Source organism: Carassius auratus, unplaced genomic scaffold (genome assembly GCF_003368295.1).
Source record: "Carassius auratus strain Wakin unplaced genomic scaffold, ASM336829v1 scaf_tig00020493, whole genome shotgun sequence".
NCBI classification, from domain to species: Eukaryota; Metazoa; Chordata; class Actinopteri; order Cypriniformes; family Cyprinidae; genus Carassius; species Carassius auratus.
This window is the reverse complement of record NW_020525031.1, coordinates 592,390-615,672: the sequence shown is the minus strand read 5'-3', so window position 1 is coordinate 615,672 and position 23,283 is coordinate 592,390. Positions and strand designations below refer to the sequence as shown.

Here is a 23,283-nt window from a genome sequence, read left to right as displayed (position 1 = left end):
CAATTAACATCATTGTCCAACAAGAGTTCAAGCCTGTCCCATTAGCGAAGACCTCCCTTCTTCTTGATCTTCTGTCTCTGCTTCTCCCCCTTTCACTGCTCATTTCCTGTTACTTGGTTACTGACTGCCTCGAACTGCTTGGGCCAATTGCGTTACCATGGTGACCATGCCCATTCAGTCATATCCCAAGAGCCTCTTGGCTCTCCTGTCCTGATATTCCCCACTGCCCCCCAGCCTGCGCGCCAAGGCCCTGGCCCACCCTGCGCTGATGTCCCATGAGGCTGTCTGTGTGTGTTTGCTTGCGTGCATTCATGTGCTCACTCCCTCCCCTTCGGTTCTTCCTCACACAGACTGATCACCTCCCTGTACAAGCAAATTAACACCTGCAGAAGAATTCATGGCTTATCTGCATAGAAAGCCAGAGGCAGAGAGACAAAGACTGAATAAGATACATAAGTGGAAACAGCGATTCATAGTTATTTAGAACAGTTTATCCCAATTTTGATCCTGTAGGCCCCCAAACACTGAACAAAATATCCTAGATGTGCCATTTTGGGGGCTATCCGCGACCTCCAACTGAATAAATCACTGATTTAAAATCATATTATGGTACTGAGTTTGATTTTGTTGTTGATGATGTTGTAAACTATTCAGAATAGAGCACAGGAGAGTCATTCTGTGTTTTTCTGATGGACTGCATTCAGTGCACATTTTAATAAAAAAAGAAAAAAGAAAAATGTGTCAGCTTGGTCATTATTGTCAAAGCGTTGCCACTGGAAGTAAATTTATAGTATAAATTCTTCTTTTCTCTCTAGTTCAGCAGCTTTTAGACAAAAAACACACCGCATTATGAGTGAAGTTCCATGGCTGTACGTTAGGTGGCAGCAGCGAATAGCTCATCAGTCAACTCCTCATCGGTGATAAACTAAGAAATATTAATGTTCGTCGTCAGCATTTAAACTTCATCTGATTCAGCACTTCCCATTCCTTCTCATTCGCTCTGCTTTCATTTCTTAATCTGTCATTCTTGTAGATCCCCTTAGACTGGTAAAATGCCCTTTTTTGTTTTTGCGAAAGAACCATATCAGACCAGGCATATGATGAATGGAACGAGGACTTCAAGTTATATTAAAGGCATCGTTCACCCAAAATTTAAAATTCTATAATGTTGTTGCAAACTTTCTTTCTTCTGTGGAGCACAAAGAAAAATGTTCTAAGGAATTATTCAGCTGTGATTGTCCATACAGTCAAAGTCAGTGGGGTCCAACACAACCATCATCTTCCCACAGGTCTGACTGGAACGTCCGGCTGATTAAATGATGACAGAAGTCTTTAAGGCTTCCCTTTAATTCAAACACAAAGTCAAAATGCATCCAGCTAAACATCTCAAAACCAGGATGAGACTACATCTCCTGCTTGACACTAATCACCACAGTTAGAGAACAAGGCTGAGATGAGTCATGTGACCCTTTAAGGGACCTGAAAGGAGGAGTGATTGCTTCTCCCCAGCCTCCTTCCCTCCTCCAGTTCTAAATGACAGGGTAATGGAGACGATTGGTGAAGGTTCATCATTGTCCTCCTGTGAAGGGGGAAGGGGAGAGTATTAATGGGAGTTTAATTATGAAGCAAGGGGCTTATTAACAATGTAAAATGATAAACCCCCTCCCTACGCAAATACACTCACACCCTCCCCCTTTTCATCCCACCAGCTGATCCTGATGTAATTCAGGCTGCAGGGTGTTCCGGCACCAATCTAAAGGGGCAAAGGTCAAAGAAGTCAAAAGGTCTTAAAAAGGACAGAAGATTTTGGGCTGCTCACGTGCAGTCATAATTATAACCACACGACACATGAGTCATGGATCCCTTGTTAATATCTTCTTGCTGTTTCTATAGCTTTTTAATTTATTATGTGCAGAAGGATTTTGTGGAAATAAAGAGAGAAAATTGAAGCAAGGAAGAGAAAGATGTGAAGGAGGGCAAATAGATAGAAATAGAGAGAAATAAAGGGAGAGATTAAAAGAAAAAGGGTGACTGTTTTTTTCCCAAGCTAAGTTCTAAGCTAATATGCAGCTTTAGTTACAACCACCCTGAGCCGGCAAATATAAGCAGCAGAGTGTACACACACATCCATACAAAACCGCTGCCTCCTCTGCACTGGCACCGTAATCCTTTCTCTCCCATTCACTTCTGCACACACACTCTCTCAATGGGAGTGAGATACACCCTTTGTTGCTGTAAAAGAAACCTGGCATGCTGAAGCCAAAAGCTGGTAGTATGCACTGTGTGTGTTGCCAATGTGAAGAGAGAAACACAGAAAAGGAATGACACAGGAACATAAACAAAAAGAAACACATGCAAAATGACAAAAATAAGAGTGTTAATTTTAGTGCCAGTATACATTTAATCATAGCCAGAATGCATGATACAAAAAATATTAGAATAAGCTCTGCTTTTAACCACCCATGCCTCTCGGCGATTACTTATTCAAACTAATCTGCTAACTCAGAAAGAATAATCAGGCCCAAAACAGACCAATCATGGGCCGGACCTGGAATTTGCAAATCTCTGTCCAGAGTTTGGTCAGAATGATGTAACTAAGAGAAATTTTACACCTTAATTTTGGCTAAAATAAATAATTGGGGGACGACTCCCCAAAACACACATGTATTCAATATATCTGAATCATCATCAACTTAGGTGTTTTTTAAATTACATTTTTAATTGTCTTATAATAAAAATGTAATGAAATAAAAACGTATATGTTCGACATTGACTTCATAATTAAGCTCAAACTATCCAATAATGCTTTAGGAAAGCCTGTAAATACATTTAATGGAACTTAAGTCCACATACCTGTGGAATAACTATATTCCTAAAGTCAGATATTTTTGGCCAAGATGTTCAGAAGATCTTTTGGTTGTCCCTCATTCCTTCAGTTTTACCTGCAAAAAGTTTACCTAAATATTTTCTTTCTAGGTGTAAAATAATTCCATAAAAAGCCATGCCCTATGATCATTACATAATAATGGCAATTTATATTATTTTAGAAAAAATTTATTATGTAAAATTTCTTCCCTAGTATTTACTAATGATTATAATACACATTATCAGATAAAAATGCTTGAATAATTTTTTTGCAAATAAGCACCTAATTTCAAAGGCCACTGTCTTACTAAATCACTCTAACATTATCTTGTTTATTGATATAGTTACTAATTAACTAACTTTAAATGATGTCTCTTTTATGGCACTTGAAGGTGTTTGAAAGATCAAGTATTAGTTTAATACGTGCCCACACATTCCTATATTCCAACACTGTTCCTTTTACACTGCGCAATACTGTTGCAAAACCAATCAAAATTTTAAAAAAAAAATCTCAAAAACCTCTGCAAATATTTATCTTTATTATCAAGCTATTTAAAGCATCAAAAAATAATGTCTTTTGAGAACACTAAGATAGTATGATTAGTCTCACTAAGATAACAAAATAAAAAATAAAAAGAATGATTTCAATATATTTTCCACAAAAATCTATTTAATCTAAATATAGCCTTGCCTTGTGATGGTTAACTGGTTTGTTAACATCTTTTTTATAAAGGGGTGAACATCTGGGACAGATATGCAAGGCTGTGCCAATCAAAGAGGATTTAGTGCTGTCAGTCAAGCATTTTATTGGAACTGACTAGTCAGTACTAGCTGATGGGCAAAATGAACATGGTATTTAAACAAGGTGCAATACCCCTTTAAGAATTGGAGAACATCAAACGGACACATTCCTGACAGCTTCATCCATCAAATCCCACACCTTTCGACAGAATTCCAGAGCTCAGGGAGGATTGTAATATGCTGCAAGTGATTCCATACCCAGGGAAACCTTTTTTAACACTGAACAGGTTCCAGGACTGAGAGAAGATTCTGGAGTGAGGCAATGCAGTCCGGATGGGGCAGATACAGGCGGCCTGTTCTGCTTCTTCAGCTGCTGGAGCTGAGCTGCTGTCATAGCAACAGCAGCCGACATCACCAGCAGTCCCAGCATGGTCCTCAACACAGCCCCGGAGCACTCACACTACACAGAGAAAGAGAGGATGCTCACATACCAGCACTCGCAAATGGGGACACACACTAACACAATGCAACTAATAAGTGCACATACGTGACCAAACATGAGTACACTATCACATGGTGTATTAGAAATTAACAGACCAAATACACATACAAAACCTGACATTAGAAGACACTTTAAACACACTGGACCACACACACATCACAAGTAGTCAAAAACAACATAATAACCTAAACTATGCCAAGAATGACCTATTAGCTTACTAATACCCAAATATGCGTGTGTATATCTTATATATATATATATATATATATATATATATATATATATATATATATATATATATATATATATATATACATGTGATCATCTATAATAATTCTGAAAATGACAAACTTTGTCATTAACAGTGATTATTTTTCATTAATTTTATTGTTATCACAAATCAATACATATAATCATCTATAATAATAATTCTGAAAATGACAAACTTGGTTATTAACATTGATCATTTTCATTAATTTTATTTGTTATCACAAATCAATACACATTAAAATGTATGGGTGGACAAAGTACTGTTGGGTGTCTGAGCTAATCACAATGCTACTGAGTGTTCTATAACAACAACAAACAACAACAACAACAGAGAACAGCGCAATTTACCTGAACCCTTAAGAGTTGGATCAGCAGAATCCCTCTTTATGTAAGTTAATAAATCATCAAATAAATAAGCAAACAAGTTGTTTTAAACATTTTACTCAACACATTTTTAAACAGAAAACAAATCCTTTGTAATGGACAGTCTATAGTTTTCCGTACTGGTAATGTTTCACTGTACATTCCCTGCATTTATCAAGTGCATGATTATAAATGGGGAAAATATATTGGATTTTATTTAAATATTGCTAAATGGGTTTTATATGAACATTTTGTATATTATTGTAAAATTGTTATATTGAGAAGAATAGGCTACTTTAATGTTAAAAAATACCCCCAGATCACCATAGTGGTCTCAAAGATGAGAAGTTAATTCCCATTTATAATCATTGCTATTAATGTTTTGTAATGTTATTTTACAAGAGAACAGAAACATCTGAACCATATTGGTGTATGTGGTTTTTTAAACTCAGTTTCCATATATAGTGTACGCAATAGGGACATTTTCGCTAGTGTTGATTATTAGAAACATAAAGTAATTTTCCCCTTTTATCTGAATCGGAATTTTTTCTTTATTGCGACACCAGATACTGCCTACCAGCTTTGAAACCACTGCGTCCACGCGCTGCACAGGCTACTTCCTGAAAGAAAGGAAAAAAGACTAAGATATTAAGAAAACGTAGTATAGGCTTCTTTGTTACGGCTGCTTTTTGTTTCATTGTACGCCACGGAAGACGTTTCTGTCACAGAACTACCAGTAGCTATTAAATATTGAGGATTCTAAACGAGAAATGTCAATTTGGGACAGTATCTAGCGTGGCGGCAGCAGTGCACGCGCAGGTCCGATTCAAACAGGTGGAAAGAGTGGGACAGTAGCCTACTATCGCGTGACGGCGGCTCGCGAAGGAGGTCTATTTTAACCCGCATAGCGTTTTTATTTCAAACATCAATATTAAAATAATTCGAGTCGTTTTTGATAAACATTCTCGCGCCCGTATGACATCAACGTGGTTGTGTCAGACATCCCATAATAGAACGCTGTCTCGCGCCGGTCGTTTGAAAAGTGGGCCGTTAAAGTCTGTTACGCCGAGCTCTTTTTTTACTCCTTTCTGGAGCCAGGAAGATTTGTGCGTGTGTGTGGTTTTTTACATTTTTGGTATTGACCCTCGGGGCTTTTCCCCACTTGCCTCGAGCCGTTTACGCACAGGTGGGAGATACCGAGATACCCGCTTGGTAGGACGGCCCCCTCTCTCAGTTCCTCAGCGGATGATGTGTGCAAGTGACATTTGTCGTTGCGGTTTGGGACAGTAGGCGAGGCGTCTCTGCAAACAGGTGTGTGACTGCCCGAAACAGGCACATAGAATACGACTTTTTTCGCCTTGTTTAGCGGAGGTGGACCTCCAGCAACGGTGTCGAAGCGATTATCCTCGTAGCGGGACAGGGAGAGGAGGGGGAGTCAACTATCATTTTCAGGCTTTGTAGTTGCATTTGATCGTTTCGAAAGGTGCTCGCGGCTCACAAAGAGGAAGGGATGGCAACTAAGAAACCATGCTCGGATTTAACAAAAAGGAGCCGAAGTCCCGTCGTGCTGGAGGCAGAGATGTTCAGCGAATTTCAGGACTGGTGTCTCCGGACTTACGGAGACTCTGGTAAAACAAAGACCGTCACGCGCCGAAAATACAACAAAATCATGCAGACCCTGCTACAGAACGAGGAGTCGGACGGTGTCTATGTCGACAACAGCCACATCAACGCCAAATTCAAATTCTGGGTGAAGTCCAAAGGCTTTCAGGTCGGCAGCATCATCTTGGGCGAGCACAATAAGAAAGAGCCATCGGGGAAGCCCGTCCTGTACGTCCCTGTCAAGTCTACGGTAAAGTGCCTTTTTCCAGTTGACTAGATATGAGTGAATTATGTCTGTGTGTTTGTGATTGTGATACTTCAACTCTTAATATGGTTCTGCTGATGCTGTAGCCCTTTCTCGATATGCTTCGGGACAGCGCTCGTTTCCACCTACGCGCAACCCACATTGCTGTGCGCAACTTTTCAATCTTACACCTCGGGTTGACAGAGCATATTCAACCCTCACCCCAACCGGGCGGAACAGTCTTACTCTGAGAGCTGGCTACCATAGCAACGTGATGGTAATGGTATCTGACGAATTGGCATGACGTTGTCCTGCTGACGGGATTGAGATGTCACAGAAAATCACAACGTGGCCCGTTTTTTTATCCCAGCAAATCATGATAATGTTGATTGAGAGAACGTTATTTTATTTACTGCTTCGCTTTATGTTACTGGACGTTTGGAGGCGGGAGCGCGCGTGTGGTGAGCTCGTGTACCCAGTTGTCAGGCATGCCGGAGCGCAGAGGGGCGCGCGCAGATAGTTTCGCTTAGGGGCTAATGATATATGGTGGACGTTAAAATACAGCTATATTGCTCTAAATGAATCAGTATGTTTTGAGAAATTAGGGTTTGAGAAACTTCAGCTGCTCTCGTGGGCCACTTGAGGGTCTCAGGCACCATCCTCCTCCTCCTGTGGTAATCTCAGGCACGGACCCTTGCGCGCTCGGCGATCAATGTATCATTTAGGGCGACATTTAATATGGAATAAAACGGCGTTTGAGCAAGTGTAATGCGAAATTATCTAATATTTCAACATCGTGCCTCGTACGTTTTTATTCTGGAGAGGGAAAGCAAGCTCTTGCATTGTTCTATACAGGATGAGGGAGGAGCGGACGGTTGGCACCCGTTGCTCTGGTAACCTACCTGTTCTGCTTTACAATGCTCGGTTTTTTTTTCACACATCCCAGGACTGTGACTGAATCAATCATTAGAAAGACACCCAAAGCGAGGGTTAATTAAGAATCAGTTTGAAGACCAGAGAATGGACAAAAATTCTACACCCCGTGGGTGCGTGATGTTCAATTTGTTCGATGCATAAAGGCATTTGGTCACGAAGCTTATTTAAAGACCCGGTCTGGCCAGTAATAGTTTGAATAATAGTTTAATAGACACACATGCGTTTCAATATCCTATTATTACCTACAGTTGGGTTTTATCCTTTAAAAATAAATAAATAAAATATTTAGAATATAAAATGTCTAAATGTAATGTACTGTAAAGACGTGTAAACCATGTATATAGAGAGAGATGTATACGATGTGTATGACTGTTTTCTTGAACACTAGGAGGTCCTCGACTACCACTGGTGCATTATGCCATTCAGGGCGTCATGAACAGACACCATTTTGAGTGTTGCCCTCAAGGGGTCCCACCAACAGACCTTTGTCTGGCATCCAGGAGGGACCGACTCCCCTGAGACTGGCACACCTCAGCCTGAGAAAAATAAGCACTTAAATTAGAAACAAGACTGGTGACAAGACTGTTTTTTGAAATGAGTATTTTAATGGCTGTTCATACTTGTTTCACTGTTCACATGAAATCCCAGGGGTTTGACTATGCATTTAAAAAACACAACAAAGATCAGTAATCATGCCGAATGGGAGCCACCAAGTGAGCACTTTCTACAGAAAAAAAGTATCATTTTACTTTTTTTTTAAATAACCAAAGCTAAATTAGTGTAGATTAATCCTCGTTAGCAGATAATTGCTATTCAACCATTTGACAGCTCCTAACAGGCAGTTCCCAGCGTGCTTTTCATTTATAAGACTGCAGAAGAAATGAGGCAGAACTCTGAACATTGTAACATCTTCTGCCACAGTTAACCCTTCACACTGATGTGTCAGTTTAACTATCCAAAAGACGTCCAGTGAGCCTGTGGCAATTACAGATTCTCTATCCATAAATTGCTCCTGTAATGGAATAAATGTGCAAGTCAGATGTGAAACTGAAGTTCATGACATATTACACATATGTATTACATGTTGAGAAATACGGCCCTCCCCCACCAGCATACATGCACATTTCTCCACCCACTGCTTTCTCTCTCTTTCTCTGAGGACATGTGGTTGATCTGTGGTCTGTGTACGCTGGCATTCACTATCATTATTTAACAGCTCCCTAATGTTTTGTTTGTTTTACCCTTCATCAGTCATTCTGTCCCTCTGTGCAGACTCCGTGCTTCCCTATACAGCCTCCTGTCACTGCATGACACAAACACATACACTACATCTCACAAACGATCTGTCAGTCACACAGATGACCAATTCTGTCATATGGAAGAGGTTATCTGATCTATGGCCTTATGGAAGAGCATAGAAAATCACTGAATGGCCCATCATTGCTCAGTAATTTTTTAGCATTTTTGTCAAAATTTTATTTAATCAGTATTTTAAACACTCCGCCATCTACAATTGGTTGTGACTAAAAAGTATCCCCACCAGACATGTCATGGTTTGAGCCATTTATTGGTTTATTATTTGATGTATTAATTAAACTATTAATGAGGTTAATTTCCATGTAATAATTCAGTTATTAAATCATAAGTTATTAATTTTTAATATGTATATTTTTTACATTTGTTGTATATAATATATATATATATATATATATATATATATATATATATATATATATATATATATATATATATAGACATATATGTGTGTGTGTGTGTGTGTGTGTGTGTGTGTGTGTGTGTGTTTGTGTATTTTACACTATGGCCTCACAAGTTACAGTAACCAAAATATAAAACATGATAGTTTTCCCGTGCAGGGTAATGAATTCAAGTTGCTGAGGTCACTTCCTTTCATACCCACCCTGCCATGTTCTTAACCAACCAGCATGCCACAAAGAACAAGAACAAGGAAGCGCAACCATCCACATGCTTACACACTAAGCGAGTTAGAAGTTCACATCAGCATTATTATCTCATTAAGGACTGAAACAGTAGGGGATCCTTCTCAAATTGTTCTATGTACGCAAAGTAGACAACAAACAAAGTAAGAAGAACAAACAAAACAGAGCCGAATAATAAGAGGAACAAAAGCAACCAGGGACCTTTTTACAGTGATTGGATACAGAGAAAGTGTGGCATAATATGCATATGCTTCCACTTTCCACAATACATGTAGCTAACGGTTTTCATAATGTAAAAGTTAGTTTCATGTTGGGTTTGTGTACACTTCTTTAACATGTTTAATTTATGGTTCTACTTATATTTCCTGTTTCTATTTTTGAGTCAAGACTAGAGACAGTTAGTGTATGCTGTCAATTATAAGTCATCACTCTCTCCCAGGCTGTCTCTTTATCATGCGCAATAAACTCAAAATTGACTTCACCCAGGGTGCGCCCTGCCAGCTTCCATCTGAACACCCCCCCCACCCCCCATATGAGCAGTGTCATCCCTTTCACCTTCCCCTGGGTGGCAGGGCTGCAGGGTGCCATGGAGTGGGGTTGGAGCCCCAGTGTAGTGTGGTATGCAGGAGAGTGGCAGAGGGCCTCTCTGATGCAGGTGCACCTTGGGTGTGCCATGTTTCAGTGTGTGGGGGCGAGAAGGAGGAGGATCTGATAGTGCAGGGGCTCTTTATCCTGTGTGGTTTTAAAAGAGCCACACTGTCACCATGGCAAAAAAGAGAGAAAGAGAAGCAAAAAAGCCACTAATAGCATATGAGTCAAGCAGCACATGCTATTATGTCAGTGCTGACTGGGCCCACAGTGTGCACATATCATTAATAAAGCTATTAAATATGTATCTGTTGTGTCACAGGCCCACTGTAGACTTTGTTTCATGAGAGTGATGCTCGATTCAGCTGCAGGGCATCACAAGCTCACTCTGCTCTCTGTCTGTCAAGTCTTTCTCTATACCGCTTTAATATTCTTTCTCTCCCTCTCTTTTGATCCACTTCTGCTCTTTCTCTTTGTTGCTCTCTTTCTAGTGAGGGGGAGTAACTTCATTTATCACCTGTTATGTCCTGTGGCTAACACTGGGAGCAAAAACACGCTCACACGCAGTCAAACACGTCATATTTAGTTGTGACCACAAGTTCACAGGTGTTTAAAATTAAATATTTTTCTGCTGCCTCAAATCCGGTCAGTCATTCAGGGTTTTACTTGCCCTGCCAACAGTTTCACTGGCCCAATCTAAAAAATTTATATATTTTTTTATAAGTAACATATTTCATACACTACCATTTGAAAGTTTAGGGTCAGTAAGTTAAAAGAAAAGAAATTAATACTTCAGCAAGAAGACAGTAAGGATATTTGTTGTTACAAATAAGTTATATTTCAAATAAATGCTGTTTGTTTGAACTTTTTGTTCATAAAAGAATCCTGAAAAAATATTAGCAGCCCAACTCTTTTTAATATTGATAATAAAAAAAATATCTGAGCAACATATCAGCATATCTGAATGAATTTGAAAGGATCATGTGACACTGAAATTCAGCTGTGCCATCACAGGATTTTTTTTTTTAATATATGTAAATAGAAAACAGCTGTTTTTAATTAGAATAATATTTCACAATATTGATTTATTTTCTTTGATCAAATAAATGCAACCTTGGTGAGAATGAGAGACATTTATTTGATGGTTCTTGTTCATTCTTGTAATTGTAAAGCTTCATATAGTCACCAACTGATTAATGGCCCTTCAACAATTTAAAAACTATCTCACACTAGCCCTAGTTTAGTAAGCGATTATTGTAAAAAATAAAAAGAAATTTTTTTAAAAAAATAAAAAAAATAAACATGTGTCACAGTCTACTGCATTTGCACCAAATGCTGACAATGACATATATACTACAGATTAGTGTAAAACTTCACACTGCTTTCCTAACACTCGCACACTCTTGTTTTCCCTCTCATCTATGTCTCTGCTGATTTTCAAAAACTGATGAAGAGTCCAGGGAGAAGGAGAATTTTTTTAAGATTTATCTTATTAAGGGGGCAAAGGAGAAGAAAGAATGTTGCAAGATTTTAAGTGAGGGAAATGATTGCTTTCTGTTGCTATGACAACAGAAACAGAAATATCCTCATTGCCGTGTATGTGTGTGTGGCAGAGGGAAGGTTTAGTCAGTGTTCTGCAGTATGGGCCTATGGCAAGACAACCGTGAGCATATACTGACTCTCTGAGCTGGAGGAAATCTCCTGTCAATTTGACTTGCTTATTCCATCATATCTACTGAAGGATGATAGAGGTTCTACAAAAGCAGGTGTTTCAAACACACAGGTGTTTCAGAAAATCATCATGTTTGTAACATAATGTGATTTATCTGTTGAGTGAATTTTAGGACAAGTTTAAATGGAAAGAAAAAGAGAAATTTTTCCCTTTCAAGATGAAATGTTTGTGAAGTAAATGATTTTGCACCCATTGTAATATGAAAATGAGGTACTAATTTAAAAAAAGCAAGACAGTAGATACATTACAGATATGTTGTAAAAACTAGCTGTTACAACCTGTAAATATGCTCTAAAGCTTTTCTCAATAATTTTGCATCAGAGAGACTGAGGGGGAAAAAGCTTAAGAACTGACATCTTGTCCAATGCAACTTTGTGATCAACTGTTTTCATCACAGTGTGTGTGTTTGTGTGTGTTTTTAAGTGTCTACCCTCTCTTGCTCAGAATTCCAGGTCAGCAGAAGGCTGATCTGTGCAGAGACACACTCTCATGAGACGCTGTTGTCCAGCCTGCAGGGATCAGGAGACAATGTCCTCTGTCCTGGAGGAGTTGCTTCTCTTGGCGACTGAGCTCAAAAATACACGCATATCCACCCAAATTGCTGTTGACAACAGGACACGTGTCCACCCTCAAATGCTTAAAGATGAGAGAGACTTGTAGCAACTGTAGCAAACTGCTTTTCGATTTCATTATTAGCATATCACTGAGGACAAAATCATGAAAAATCTCATTATGATAAGTGATTAATTAGCGAGCATATCTGCAGAGAGCCTTGGAGAAAAAGGATCTAAACAGACCTTCCCTCAGCTCCCCTCTCCACCCCTTCAAACCAAAAGACACTCTCTGCCTCAACAGTGGCCTTTTATCTACCAGTCATTTGCATGAATGCTAACAGTTTTGCATGATGCATTTGCAATAGCAGGTTACGACATGAAAAGCCCACAGAGCACACTGTGCTGTCCACACGCAACATACAAGGCAGCCTTAATGTACACTGACACAAAGACTCTCTTTATCTCATATACTTCATTGCACTGACCTAAAAGTCCTTAAATCAGTTATTTCCTTTAAAGTCTAGCATGCAAAAACTGAATAACTAAAAAAAAACTTTTTTATTAAACTTAAAAGTCTCATGCGAACTAAGACTGCATTTATTAACCAAGAATAATAGCTCCTTTGAAAACAGTAATGTTGTGATTTATTATTACAATTTAAAATAACTGTTTTCTATTTTTAATTTGTTTTAAAATGTAATTTATTCCTGTGATGGCAAATCTGAATTTTTAGCAGTCATTACTTCAGTCTTCAGTGTCACATGATCCTCAGAAACCATTCTAATATGCTGATGCGGTGCTCAAGAAACATTTCTTATTGTTATCAATGTTGAAAATAGTTGTGCTGCTTTTTTTTTTTTTTTTGGAATCCATGGTTTTTCATGATTATTCAATGTATAGAAAGCTCAAAAGAACAGCATTTATTTGAAACAAATTTTTTAACATTATCAATTTAATGCATACTTGTTGAGTAAAATTTAACAAAAAAATAAACTTACATGGTAGTAAAAGTCACCTCTTTTTTGTTTGATTTAACTTAAAGTTTTAATTGTTAGCTGCAAGCTATCATATCAGATTACAAAAATGGTATCATCTTACTGTCTAGATTTACTAAGAACTGTTCTGATTGTGCTAGCACACACACATTAACACACCGCTTGACTGACCCACTTCAATCTGTGTCTTAGAAGTGAGAAGCCTTCTACTTAAAAAGGATGATTCAAAAGTAGGTGATCTGATCCAGTATCCTCTTTCCCATCTTTTACACTGTTGCCTTTTATGTGCTTTTGGGATTCACATAACCCTTTCCATCTGAAACTATAGGAATGTAGGAGTAATGTATAAATGCAATATGCAAAGTTATGTACATTTACATGTAGATGTACATTGTCATTGTGTGTGTGCTTGTGTGCATGTGATGAGAGAGGGTCGCGGATGGTGCTACTCTGGTGTTCATCCCCTCGGCTCTTTCTCTCTGTTGCCATGGAGAGACTGTTCTCCTCTCCCATAGGAGAAGAAATTAACACCATTTTTAACTGGCTCCAGGGCCTCCCCCCTACCAGAGACAGAAAGAGAGAGAGCTTCTGCAAACACTCGCACACCTACCTGTTCCTGGTACACGCTGCCTCCCTGAGCAGATCAGGGAGGATGTGTGCATCTGTGTGCTTGGGAATAAAGGCTTTCTCTATCTCTATTCTGGAAGGATGCAGCTTTGGGACAAAAGAGTGTCTCATTCCATTTCCCTTTCCTCATGTTCACCCTTCCTACCCTCTGTGGCACTCTCTCGCTCTCGCTCTCTCCTTTGTAATTAACTGCTGCAGTCTCTCATTAGCGTTGTGATCCTGTCCAGTTGTCTCACTGTCTGCACCCCCTTCCCCACCACACAATTATACCATGACACCTGGGTCATGTGACATGACCCAGCAGACACCTCAGAGCATGAACAGAACCCATTTATACCCACATGCAAACAAGTGTTTTATTTCTTGTGGTTTGGGCTTATGCAGGGCCCTAACCTCTGTAATACTTGAGGTATTCCGATTTGTGGTCAGTCGATATGGATTTTGAAATGACTTATTTATCTTTCCTTTATTTTTTAAAAGGTTTACATTTGGCATTCGTGGCTATTGTACAGAGAGCAGACAGGAAGGAAAGTGTGAGAGGGGGGACCGGATTGGAAAGGACCACGAGCCAGGACTCAAACTCGCCAGAAATGCAACCATGCTATGTGTCAGAGTGCTGCCCACAGGCTATCGGATATGATGGTGCCCACCAGTCTTGAATTATTGCTAAGATCTCTGAAGATGAAAAATTTTGTCCAATGCTGAACAGGACACAATGGGCCGAACAATGATAATGAAAATAATGATTTTAAAATAAACCCTTTGGAATAAACAAAACATGTTTTAAATATTATAATACTTTTGTATTTATTAGAATATTTGTATATTATATTTTATGTGATATTATTTCTTCATGTGGCATTGCTACTATAACATCTTTGCTACAACATTTTTTTTAAATATTGCTAAATTTTTCAAATAAATGTAAATATACTGGATAGCTTTTCTAGCTTTTCATATCAGATCTTTAGTCAACTTGAATTACAGCTCATAAACCCATTTTACTTTGTAATGTGACTTATCTTGGAGTTAAATATGATGTTAACTGAGATGGGAATCGATTGGATTGGATTGTGAAGAGTGACTATTACAGAATGAATGCAAGCAGTAAAATACTGCATACATACTGTAGCTTATTATGATCAAATAGCAGAAAAGGAAACTACTTTTAGATAAAGTTTAAAGATTAAGAAGACATATTTTCTTCTGAAATAATGAGCACTGGAAATGTGGATTAAGATAATGGTTCATTTTTGATTGAATGTTGACTTTAGCTGTTACACAAAGATGTTCAATATCCTGCTTGACTACCACACTTCCAAAATGCACATTAGACATGCAAAAATACTTTTAGGGGAGCACGATTGAGCCCAGAGCTTCATAGTGAAAGACTAATGCAGATGATCAGTTGTGTCTGGGTAATGTGGGTGCAGGGAGTCAGATAGAGCTCAGGGAAGAGCTGCGCCCATATGAGGATCTGAAAGCGTCCGTCACACCCTGTCAGAGAGAGAGGAGGGAGGAAAAAACGAGTGGCTGAATGAGAGGGAGGGATAGGAATGAGGAAAGAGTGAAGGGAGAGAGAGAAAAATGTAATATGGATTTAATGGAAGAGCATCGTGAACTTACAGTGGCAGAAAGGAAGGTGGAGAGAGTGGGTCTGAACAGAGGAGACGAGAGTAGTGGAAAGTCGGAGGGATTACACTTCAGCTTTCCTTGACCTTCATGCACAAAGATTCACACCCAGCTCCCCTGCCCCGTAACTCTCTTCTAAATCCCCCACCTCCTGCTGAGAGAACGGGTTTCAACGATTTGTAGGTCTATACCTTCCGCCGGTCTCACAGGGTTGAGATGGGACTTTAAAAGGTGACCTGTTATCAGATTTGCAGCAGGCTGATCTGAATCGCCTGCATTGTTGAAACAGTTCCTCTCTCACAAACATGCACACACACATTTCTGCCTCTTCCACTGTAATACAAATACCCCCCCCCCCCCCCCATTTTCCCTCAAGCACTATATCACTGTAATTTGCTATGGCAGATTTAAACAAAGCAATTCATAAATATAATGCTTAATATTAAGTGTCTAGGTGTCGGACAGTAGACAACACTCAATTCCCTCTCACTATTGTAAATTTAGTGATGCTTGCAAAGGCTAGCATCACTGTATCTATTCACATGAGTGGTTTAGAATTAAACTTTGGTGTATAAGTCGTGCTGTGATATCGCAAAATGTGCGGTTTTTGAGGTAGAGGTGCAATATTACTTTTCTAAGCAATCTAACACAATTTTTCCCTGACAAATCCAATAAACGTAGATCTAAGGCATTCTCCTTGCAATAGCATTTACTAATGCACTAAACACCACTCAGAATGCCCCAGCACCCTCCTAACAATGCTCTAAAACAATCAGAATGCCCTAGCAACACACTATACACCACTCAGAACAACTTCAAGCGGTCATATGATGCTTTTTCCAAGATCCTTATTTTGTATATTTGATGTAACAGATTATGTTGACATGCTTTAAAGTTCAAAAAACACATTCTTTTTCAAATACTGTACATTATTGTAGGTCCTCTACGCCCCACCTCTCTCAAACACATAGTTTTCTACAAAGTCTCTCCTTATTTCAAGCGCCGTCTACTTTGTTACGCCAACTGACCCAGTGCATTGTGATTGCCCGATCACAGCAATCACTCGTCGAAAATGTAATGCCCCTTCCCATAATCGCAAATTTCATCTTTTAAAAATAAATGTAAAGACAGTTAAAAATTTCCTTAATTTTACCATCAGTTCAAGCCCAAAAGGGGAACAGTCATGTGACAGACACAGTGATGAAGCTTGTATGTGTTTGCAGTACACATGCCACGGACGGATAAGACAGCTTGCTCCACTGTGTGACCATATCTCTCTCTCTCTCTCTCTCTCTCTCTCTCTCTCTCTCTCTTTCTCTCTTTCTCTCTCTCACACACGCCCACACACATACACACACACGCGGACGGACACACACGCGGACGGACACACACGCGACATGCAGATACTCTTGGCAAAACTCAGCATTTGAACATTCAATAGCAAATATGTAAACTAATAACAAAACATACTTAGAGTAGCTGATTCAGAAGCACCAGATTGTTGTAGAAAAGTCAGAATTATCTGCTCTCCTAGGTTGGTCGCTGTGATTTTGCTAAGTTAGACATGTTCCTAGATCAACATCTTCTGATGATCCTGGATCGACATTATTGTCCAAAAATATACACTTCCCTTACCTCTACTTCCCCAATCCCTACCTCTAAACCTAACCCTACCTATGATTTATTCCTAAAATCAGTGGGAAATGATAGCGATTTCAAGAGTCTAGAAGCACCTAACCCTGGACCTGTTGTACTTGTTGAAATCGCGCTCACCCTCCTAGGTTCACGAAATGATTGTCCATAAAATGTGTTGCTGTTCTGTTGTAAGTAATCTTAAATATTCCTAAATGCTTTAGTTTATTTATACTGATTATAAGCTCATGTATTTGGCTGCAGTGAAGAAAAGGTTACTGACCACTCAAGATATCTTATTCAAGCTATTTAGTATTTTAAATTGTCAAAAAGCATGTTCGATGTATATGTATTTAATGTGTCCTGTTTGGTGCCATATCGGTCATGTTTGGTTATGTTGCTCTAGTCTATCAGGTCTTCTTTACCTTTTTCACTGTAAATATTTGCTAGGGTTCCTTTTCTCTTTCGGCCCATGCATACGCGTGTGTGTATGAGTGTGACCCAGCTGCCTCCTTTATCTTATCCCCTCCCTTCACTGCCCCTGTGTGTGTATGACTGTTCAGAGACTCTCTGTCTGTTTGCATGTGTGTGTGTGTGTGACTGCCAGAGGGGGTGGGGGGTCGGGGTGGCCGCTTGCCGAATCAGCCCCTCCAGTCTCCTAGCAACAGAGCTGTTTGGAGTGGGACGGGTGAGAGAGGGAAAGAAAGAGAGAGAGAAAAGCACAGAGAAAGAGAATAGGAGAGATAGAGAAGAGGAGAGGGGGACTGAAAAATATGCCACATCTGGAAAAAGCCAAGACTTGCAGGGTCTCAAGAAACGAGCGACAGATAGAGTTTAGAAGGGGAAATGCTGATTGCTGCTGCTGACAATTCACAGTGCTTCTTTAAAATGATGAAAGGATGATGAAACCCTGCACTTTCAGGCCCAGAAAGAAGTATCTCACACACACCAGTACAGCTCGGTTTAATGATTAAACACACACACTGTTGCTCCTCTTCGGGAACAAACAGTCAGCCATACCTATGATTCTGAACACTGTGCTTTTGTGCTTGAGGAAGAGTGAGAGAAGAGTGTGTTCACCTGATCAGGGTAAACTGAAGCTAAAACACTCACTGTGTGAATCATACTTTCAGCTGTCACAGTTAGTAATGCTCACTTTCAAATTTACATTTTTTACATTTAAATCAAACAAGCATTTCATTGTCTATTTTTATTTTTTGATTTGATTTTACAGTTCTATGCGCTCTGGTATGCTTGATTTTGATTGGTCAGCTGTTGCATTCTGTAAATATTTTTGACCACTAAACTGTTATTCACCATTGTCCTAGTCAACTAATTTCCTAAATAGCCAAAAGTAAAACTTGTGTTAATATTTACACATGTTTAAGTTATACCATATGATTGCTTCAGCAGAAGCGTTTTAGTACAAAATAAATGTTTATGGTAGTGCATTAAAACAGTAGAAGAAGTGGGTAACCAGTTCAACCACCTAGTGGGCTGGAGTTATATTATTTGGAAATTACATGAGGCTGAGTAAATAAACTTTTTTGGGAGGAACTGTTCCTGTTAGTAAATACAGTAAAAACCCTGTAAATACTCTACAGGCCCTTTTCCCATATAATAAAATTTCAATTCAAATTATTATTCAGTATATTAAGTATTCATGTTTATTGTTATAGTGTGAGTTCAGAGTCATTGAAATACAATATTTAATATCCACTTATTAATTTATTTGCAAAGTCGCGATGAAATATATAGGATAATGTACAGTTAGCCACTCATTATTGCAAAACAAACCACTTTAGGGTGATATTAGATCCTATGCTTTGCAGTGGGATTTATTTTGGGATTACCATCTGATTTAAATGTGACATAGTCCATGTACAGACTACACGTATCAGGAGTGACAACCGCATTTAAATGCGTGAGTGAGGCTCGTAAATTATCGTTCCATGTGAGTACAGAACACGACTCACTCCCAAAACTGCCATGAATGGCAACATGGTAAGCATAGCAATATTGTGGAGACTCTGAGAGAATGAAGTCCTGCAGATTAGATAGTTTTGTGTTAGCTGCTGACAAAACAAATTTATACTGCAAAGACCTCCGAAAATCTGCTAAACGTTATTAAATCGCCGGAGTGACATCGTAAAAGGCCTGGCTCCAGAATCCAATCACTGAGGGTGCTTCTTAAAATAATGGGGGTGCTCTCTCTCTGTCTCTCTGTCTCTCTCTCTCTCTCTCTCTCTCTCTCTCTCTCTCTCTCTCTCTCTCTATATATATATATATATATATATATATATATATATATATGCATGTACACACACACTCCATAGATAGATTTAAACTGTGAGTGGATTCTAAATGCCTCTGATTGGCTGTTGAGTTCAAGAAATCAACAGATATGTCTGCTCAACGCTTCAAAAAATGTTGAAATAGAAACAGATCTCCAGAGCACAAACCATAAACTACTGGATAGTTTGCCATATCTGCAATGAAATACCATTAACTGAAGGTGCTTAGCACCCTCTAGCACCCCCATAGAATTGGGCCTGCGTCGTAATCTAGTTTTGTTGTTATTGAACAGCTTCTCTTTCTTGACCAGCACTGGTCAGTCAAAAATACACCTCTCTCCGCCATCCTATCAGATCTGAGGTAAACACTTGACATCTGACAATACACACACATTGGCATCCTTCTCGTGACATCATCATTAATATCCAGTTGTTCAGTTCGCTTCCATACACACTGATTATAATTTCTGTAAATGCGGTTGTCACTACCTGTATTTTTTGGGAGTTAATGTGGTTGTCAAATGTAGTTGTCACTCTCAAATTTTTGTGAATTACATGTGTACACAACGCTATTAAAGAGTAAAAGGTGAACTGACAACTGAATTTAGCTGCAGTGTGTAGGCTACGTGGCCATATTTGTTTCTATTGCACAGACTCTGATTCAGTAAACGTTACACCGAACTGGCCCATATTTGGATCTATATGAGTGCAGTACGGTGTTGCTTTGTGTCAGGTTTGGCCCAAGTTAGGCCTTGGGTAGAACTGAACAGATCACCCTGATCCTGCTGGCCTACTTTAGACACCCACACACTTGTGTCCCAGACTGTGATGTGCCCTCAGATTGGGGAAGTGGGTGAGGGTAGAGGAAATGTTTGTGTCTGAGAGCGCATGTGTGAAAGCAACTAGAATGAAGCATTCGAGCTGAGATGGAGATGTTTGGAGGACAGACAGTCAAACACACACAGTCCTCCCCCCATGGCTATGACTGAGTCTTTCTTCTCAAAGGTATTGCAGGAGCCTGCGTCTGGTGTCCTAGAGGGACCATTTCTAGAATATTCTCTTGTAGATAGAGAAGAAGAGTGTTTCTGCATAGGTGTGGCATGGTCACCTCGTGACCAAGATCATGAAAACCAGGTTGGTACATGTTTGACTGATCATGGTGTAATAAGAGTGGTAATTATGATGAGAGGAGGGAACGCATGCACGAGCCGGACGGCTGGAGAGGGCCAGATTAAAGCGAGACTGCTCTGTGTGCTGGTTTTAGTTGCCATGGCAACCTTCATTACCTGGCACTTGGGAAAGGGGGAATAAGATATAGAGGGAAGATGGAGCGGGACAGGAGAAAAAAGGAATGGAAAAGAGCAGAAAGAGAGAAAAAAAGATGATGTCTTGGGGAAAAGGTGATATAGAAGCCAAAACAAGTGGAGAATAGAGTTAAGCCCACTGGGAATCAATGTAGAAAATTGCAGTAAAAGAATTAGGGAGATATTAATAATATATGAAGAGGAAGGAGAATGACTGCTGCTTCCTTCTTTTACACCACACCTGTGTGTGTAAAAAATTTAAACAGGCAATACAAGCTATTTTAATTTATGCCAGTTGTAGAATCTACACAACAAAAGGAAGCAATACTGAAGTCTTGAAAAGATTTTTGTGATACATTTTGAGTGTCATTTTTCAATGTTAAAATAAATAACATTGTTTAATATTACAATAATCAAGTTTATTATTCAGAAACAAGCTATTAGTAAATCCCAAAAAAGGGTACTGTAGCTCTGTGGGACTTGAAGAATAGCTCGGCATAGCAAGTGCAGCTGAACCAATGGTGTGATTTTGGGGAAGGGCTACCTGCTTGTTTGATCAATGAAAGTGATCTGGAAACCTGTTTGAAAACAGTAACTTTATGCAGTTCCATTTTATTGATGCTAGTGGCACAACAATTTCACATTTAAAAGAAGTTAAATAAGTTACAGTTAGTTTGAAAAAGATGTGTCATTCTGAAGTAAAGTGCAGAAAGATATAATGAGAGAGCAACAAAGAACAGGTGATGGTTGAGCCTGTGTGGGACTGGGGGAATAAGAAGGTTGTTTTAGCGATCAGAGTTCCTGTAGGTGTCACATGACCCGCTGCCCTGCACACCTGCCCGAGAGCGCTGCCAGTTGCCATAGCGACAGGGTCAGCTTTATGGAAAGCAGGGTTGAAGGTGGTGATGGTGGGAGGTGGGGCTGGTTGTGTGTGTGTCTGTGGTGAAGAAGCAGTTATTTTTAAAATGCTGCAGGAAAGTGTTCAAAAACCACACTATTTTCTCTTACACACACATCTAAACAGTGGAGATATTTTGTAAGAAACCCTTCGAGCTGCAGAGGACTTAATGTTAGATTCAGATCAATGAACGTCTGAATAATAGCCTTATACATTACATAGCCACCATAACCTCGGGCGGTACTCATAAAGCCCAGTAGCACAGCACTATACCAGGAACTGTTTTAAGTGACTAAGATCAGCATTAATGTGGAAAACGCAACCCAGAAACTCAAATAATGTATGAGCTGTAAAGAATTGTGCCCACAAAGATGCCAGTCTGACTGGTGCAGAGTTCAGCTGGTTGCTGTGTCATTACTGCTATCAGAGGCCTTTGAGACTCTTACTCCTGAGGTCTCATTCTGCCAAACAAGACTCCAGTTTACTGGTCTAAAACATAGACAGAATTGCTTTACAACTGTCTGAAACAAACCTGGAATGATGTAATGGGTTTCATCTAGGGTTTTGTTGGGGTCAAATTTATGGTTTAAGACTTTCAGGTTTTTACATTTATTGTCATTTTACTTCAGGGCTAATATTGCGAGCTGTTTCCCAAGAGGCATATAATCATAAACTAAACAGCGCTTACCTCATTAAATATTCATGAGCTTTGTACAGTTGCTAAAACTTCATATGCTGTTTAGTGGCATTGTTTGAGAGAAAAATTGAAATGTCGAACAAATGCAACTGAAGTGAAGATGAGAATGTGTTATTTGTTTTTGTACTGAGCTGTAACTTGACCAATCAATGTTACTGACCTCATGAATATGCAAATGATAACATTAACCCAAGGTTTACAAATGAAAAGTGGGAAATCTAGAAACCTGAATGGAAACCCAGTACCATTTGTGGTGTTTGTGAAAAGCAAAATAAAGTACGAGTGATGGGCCATGTTCATACTGCAAGCCTTGGGGGCCGTTCACACAGAATGTGTTTTTCCATTCCACTATGCTACTTTTCCATTGCGTGTCTATGTAAACACAATAGACAGATGTGTTTGACCATTGCACTCATGTCACAGTCCTCAAGTTAAAGTAAGATCAACTTTTTAAAAAATGCTTCTCGAGACCTTGAATTTGTCTCCCCATTCCACTGCCCTCATCTCATGTTTTTCAAAACAAAAGCAGGTTCAAATGTGTGAATGGCCCTGAAATAATCTGCATGCATAAAAGAACAGTAACAAAGATGGTACACAGAAAGTCATCATACAAAAAAATCTTTGCAAAGACTCCAGACATCACAGAATGAATGTCAATCTAAAGTGACATATTCCAATGATATGACTGTTCAGACTTCATTGCAAAACATCGGCCCTGTATGTGAATCAGGAACACATTTAGAAGTGGCCAAATCAGAACTGGAAAGATAAGATTCCATGTGGTTTGTGCTGCTCACACAATGAAAAAAAAAAACAGATGATAGTCAGATGTGAACAAATAAATTTGGG

The 23,283-nt window shown here is 39.3% G+C and overlaps 1 protein-coding gene across 1 annotated transcript in view; it reads left to right on the top strand.

Annotated features, from left to right (window-relative positions):
• The first annotated feature begins 5,349 nt into the window (after positions 1–5,349).
• The window catches only part of LOC113076453 (nucleolar protein 4-like), a 40,233-nt gene continuing 22,299 nt past the window's right edge, over positions 5,350–23,283 (top strand). Inside the window, exon 1 of the mRNA XM_026249126.1 lies at positions 5,350–6,593. Within this exon, the coding sequence (XP_026104911.1) occupies positions 6,252–6,593 (342 nt within the window). The 5' untranslated portion in view covers positions 5,350–6,251. The remainder of the gene's footprint in view (positions 6,594–23,283) is intronic.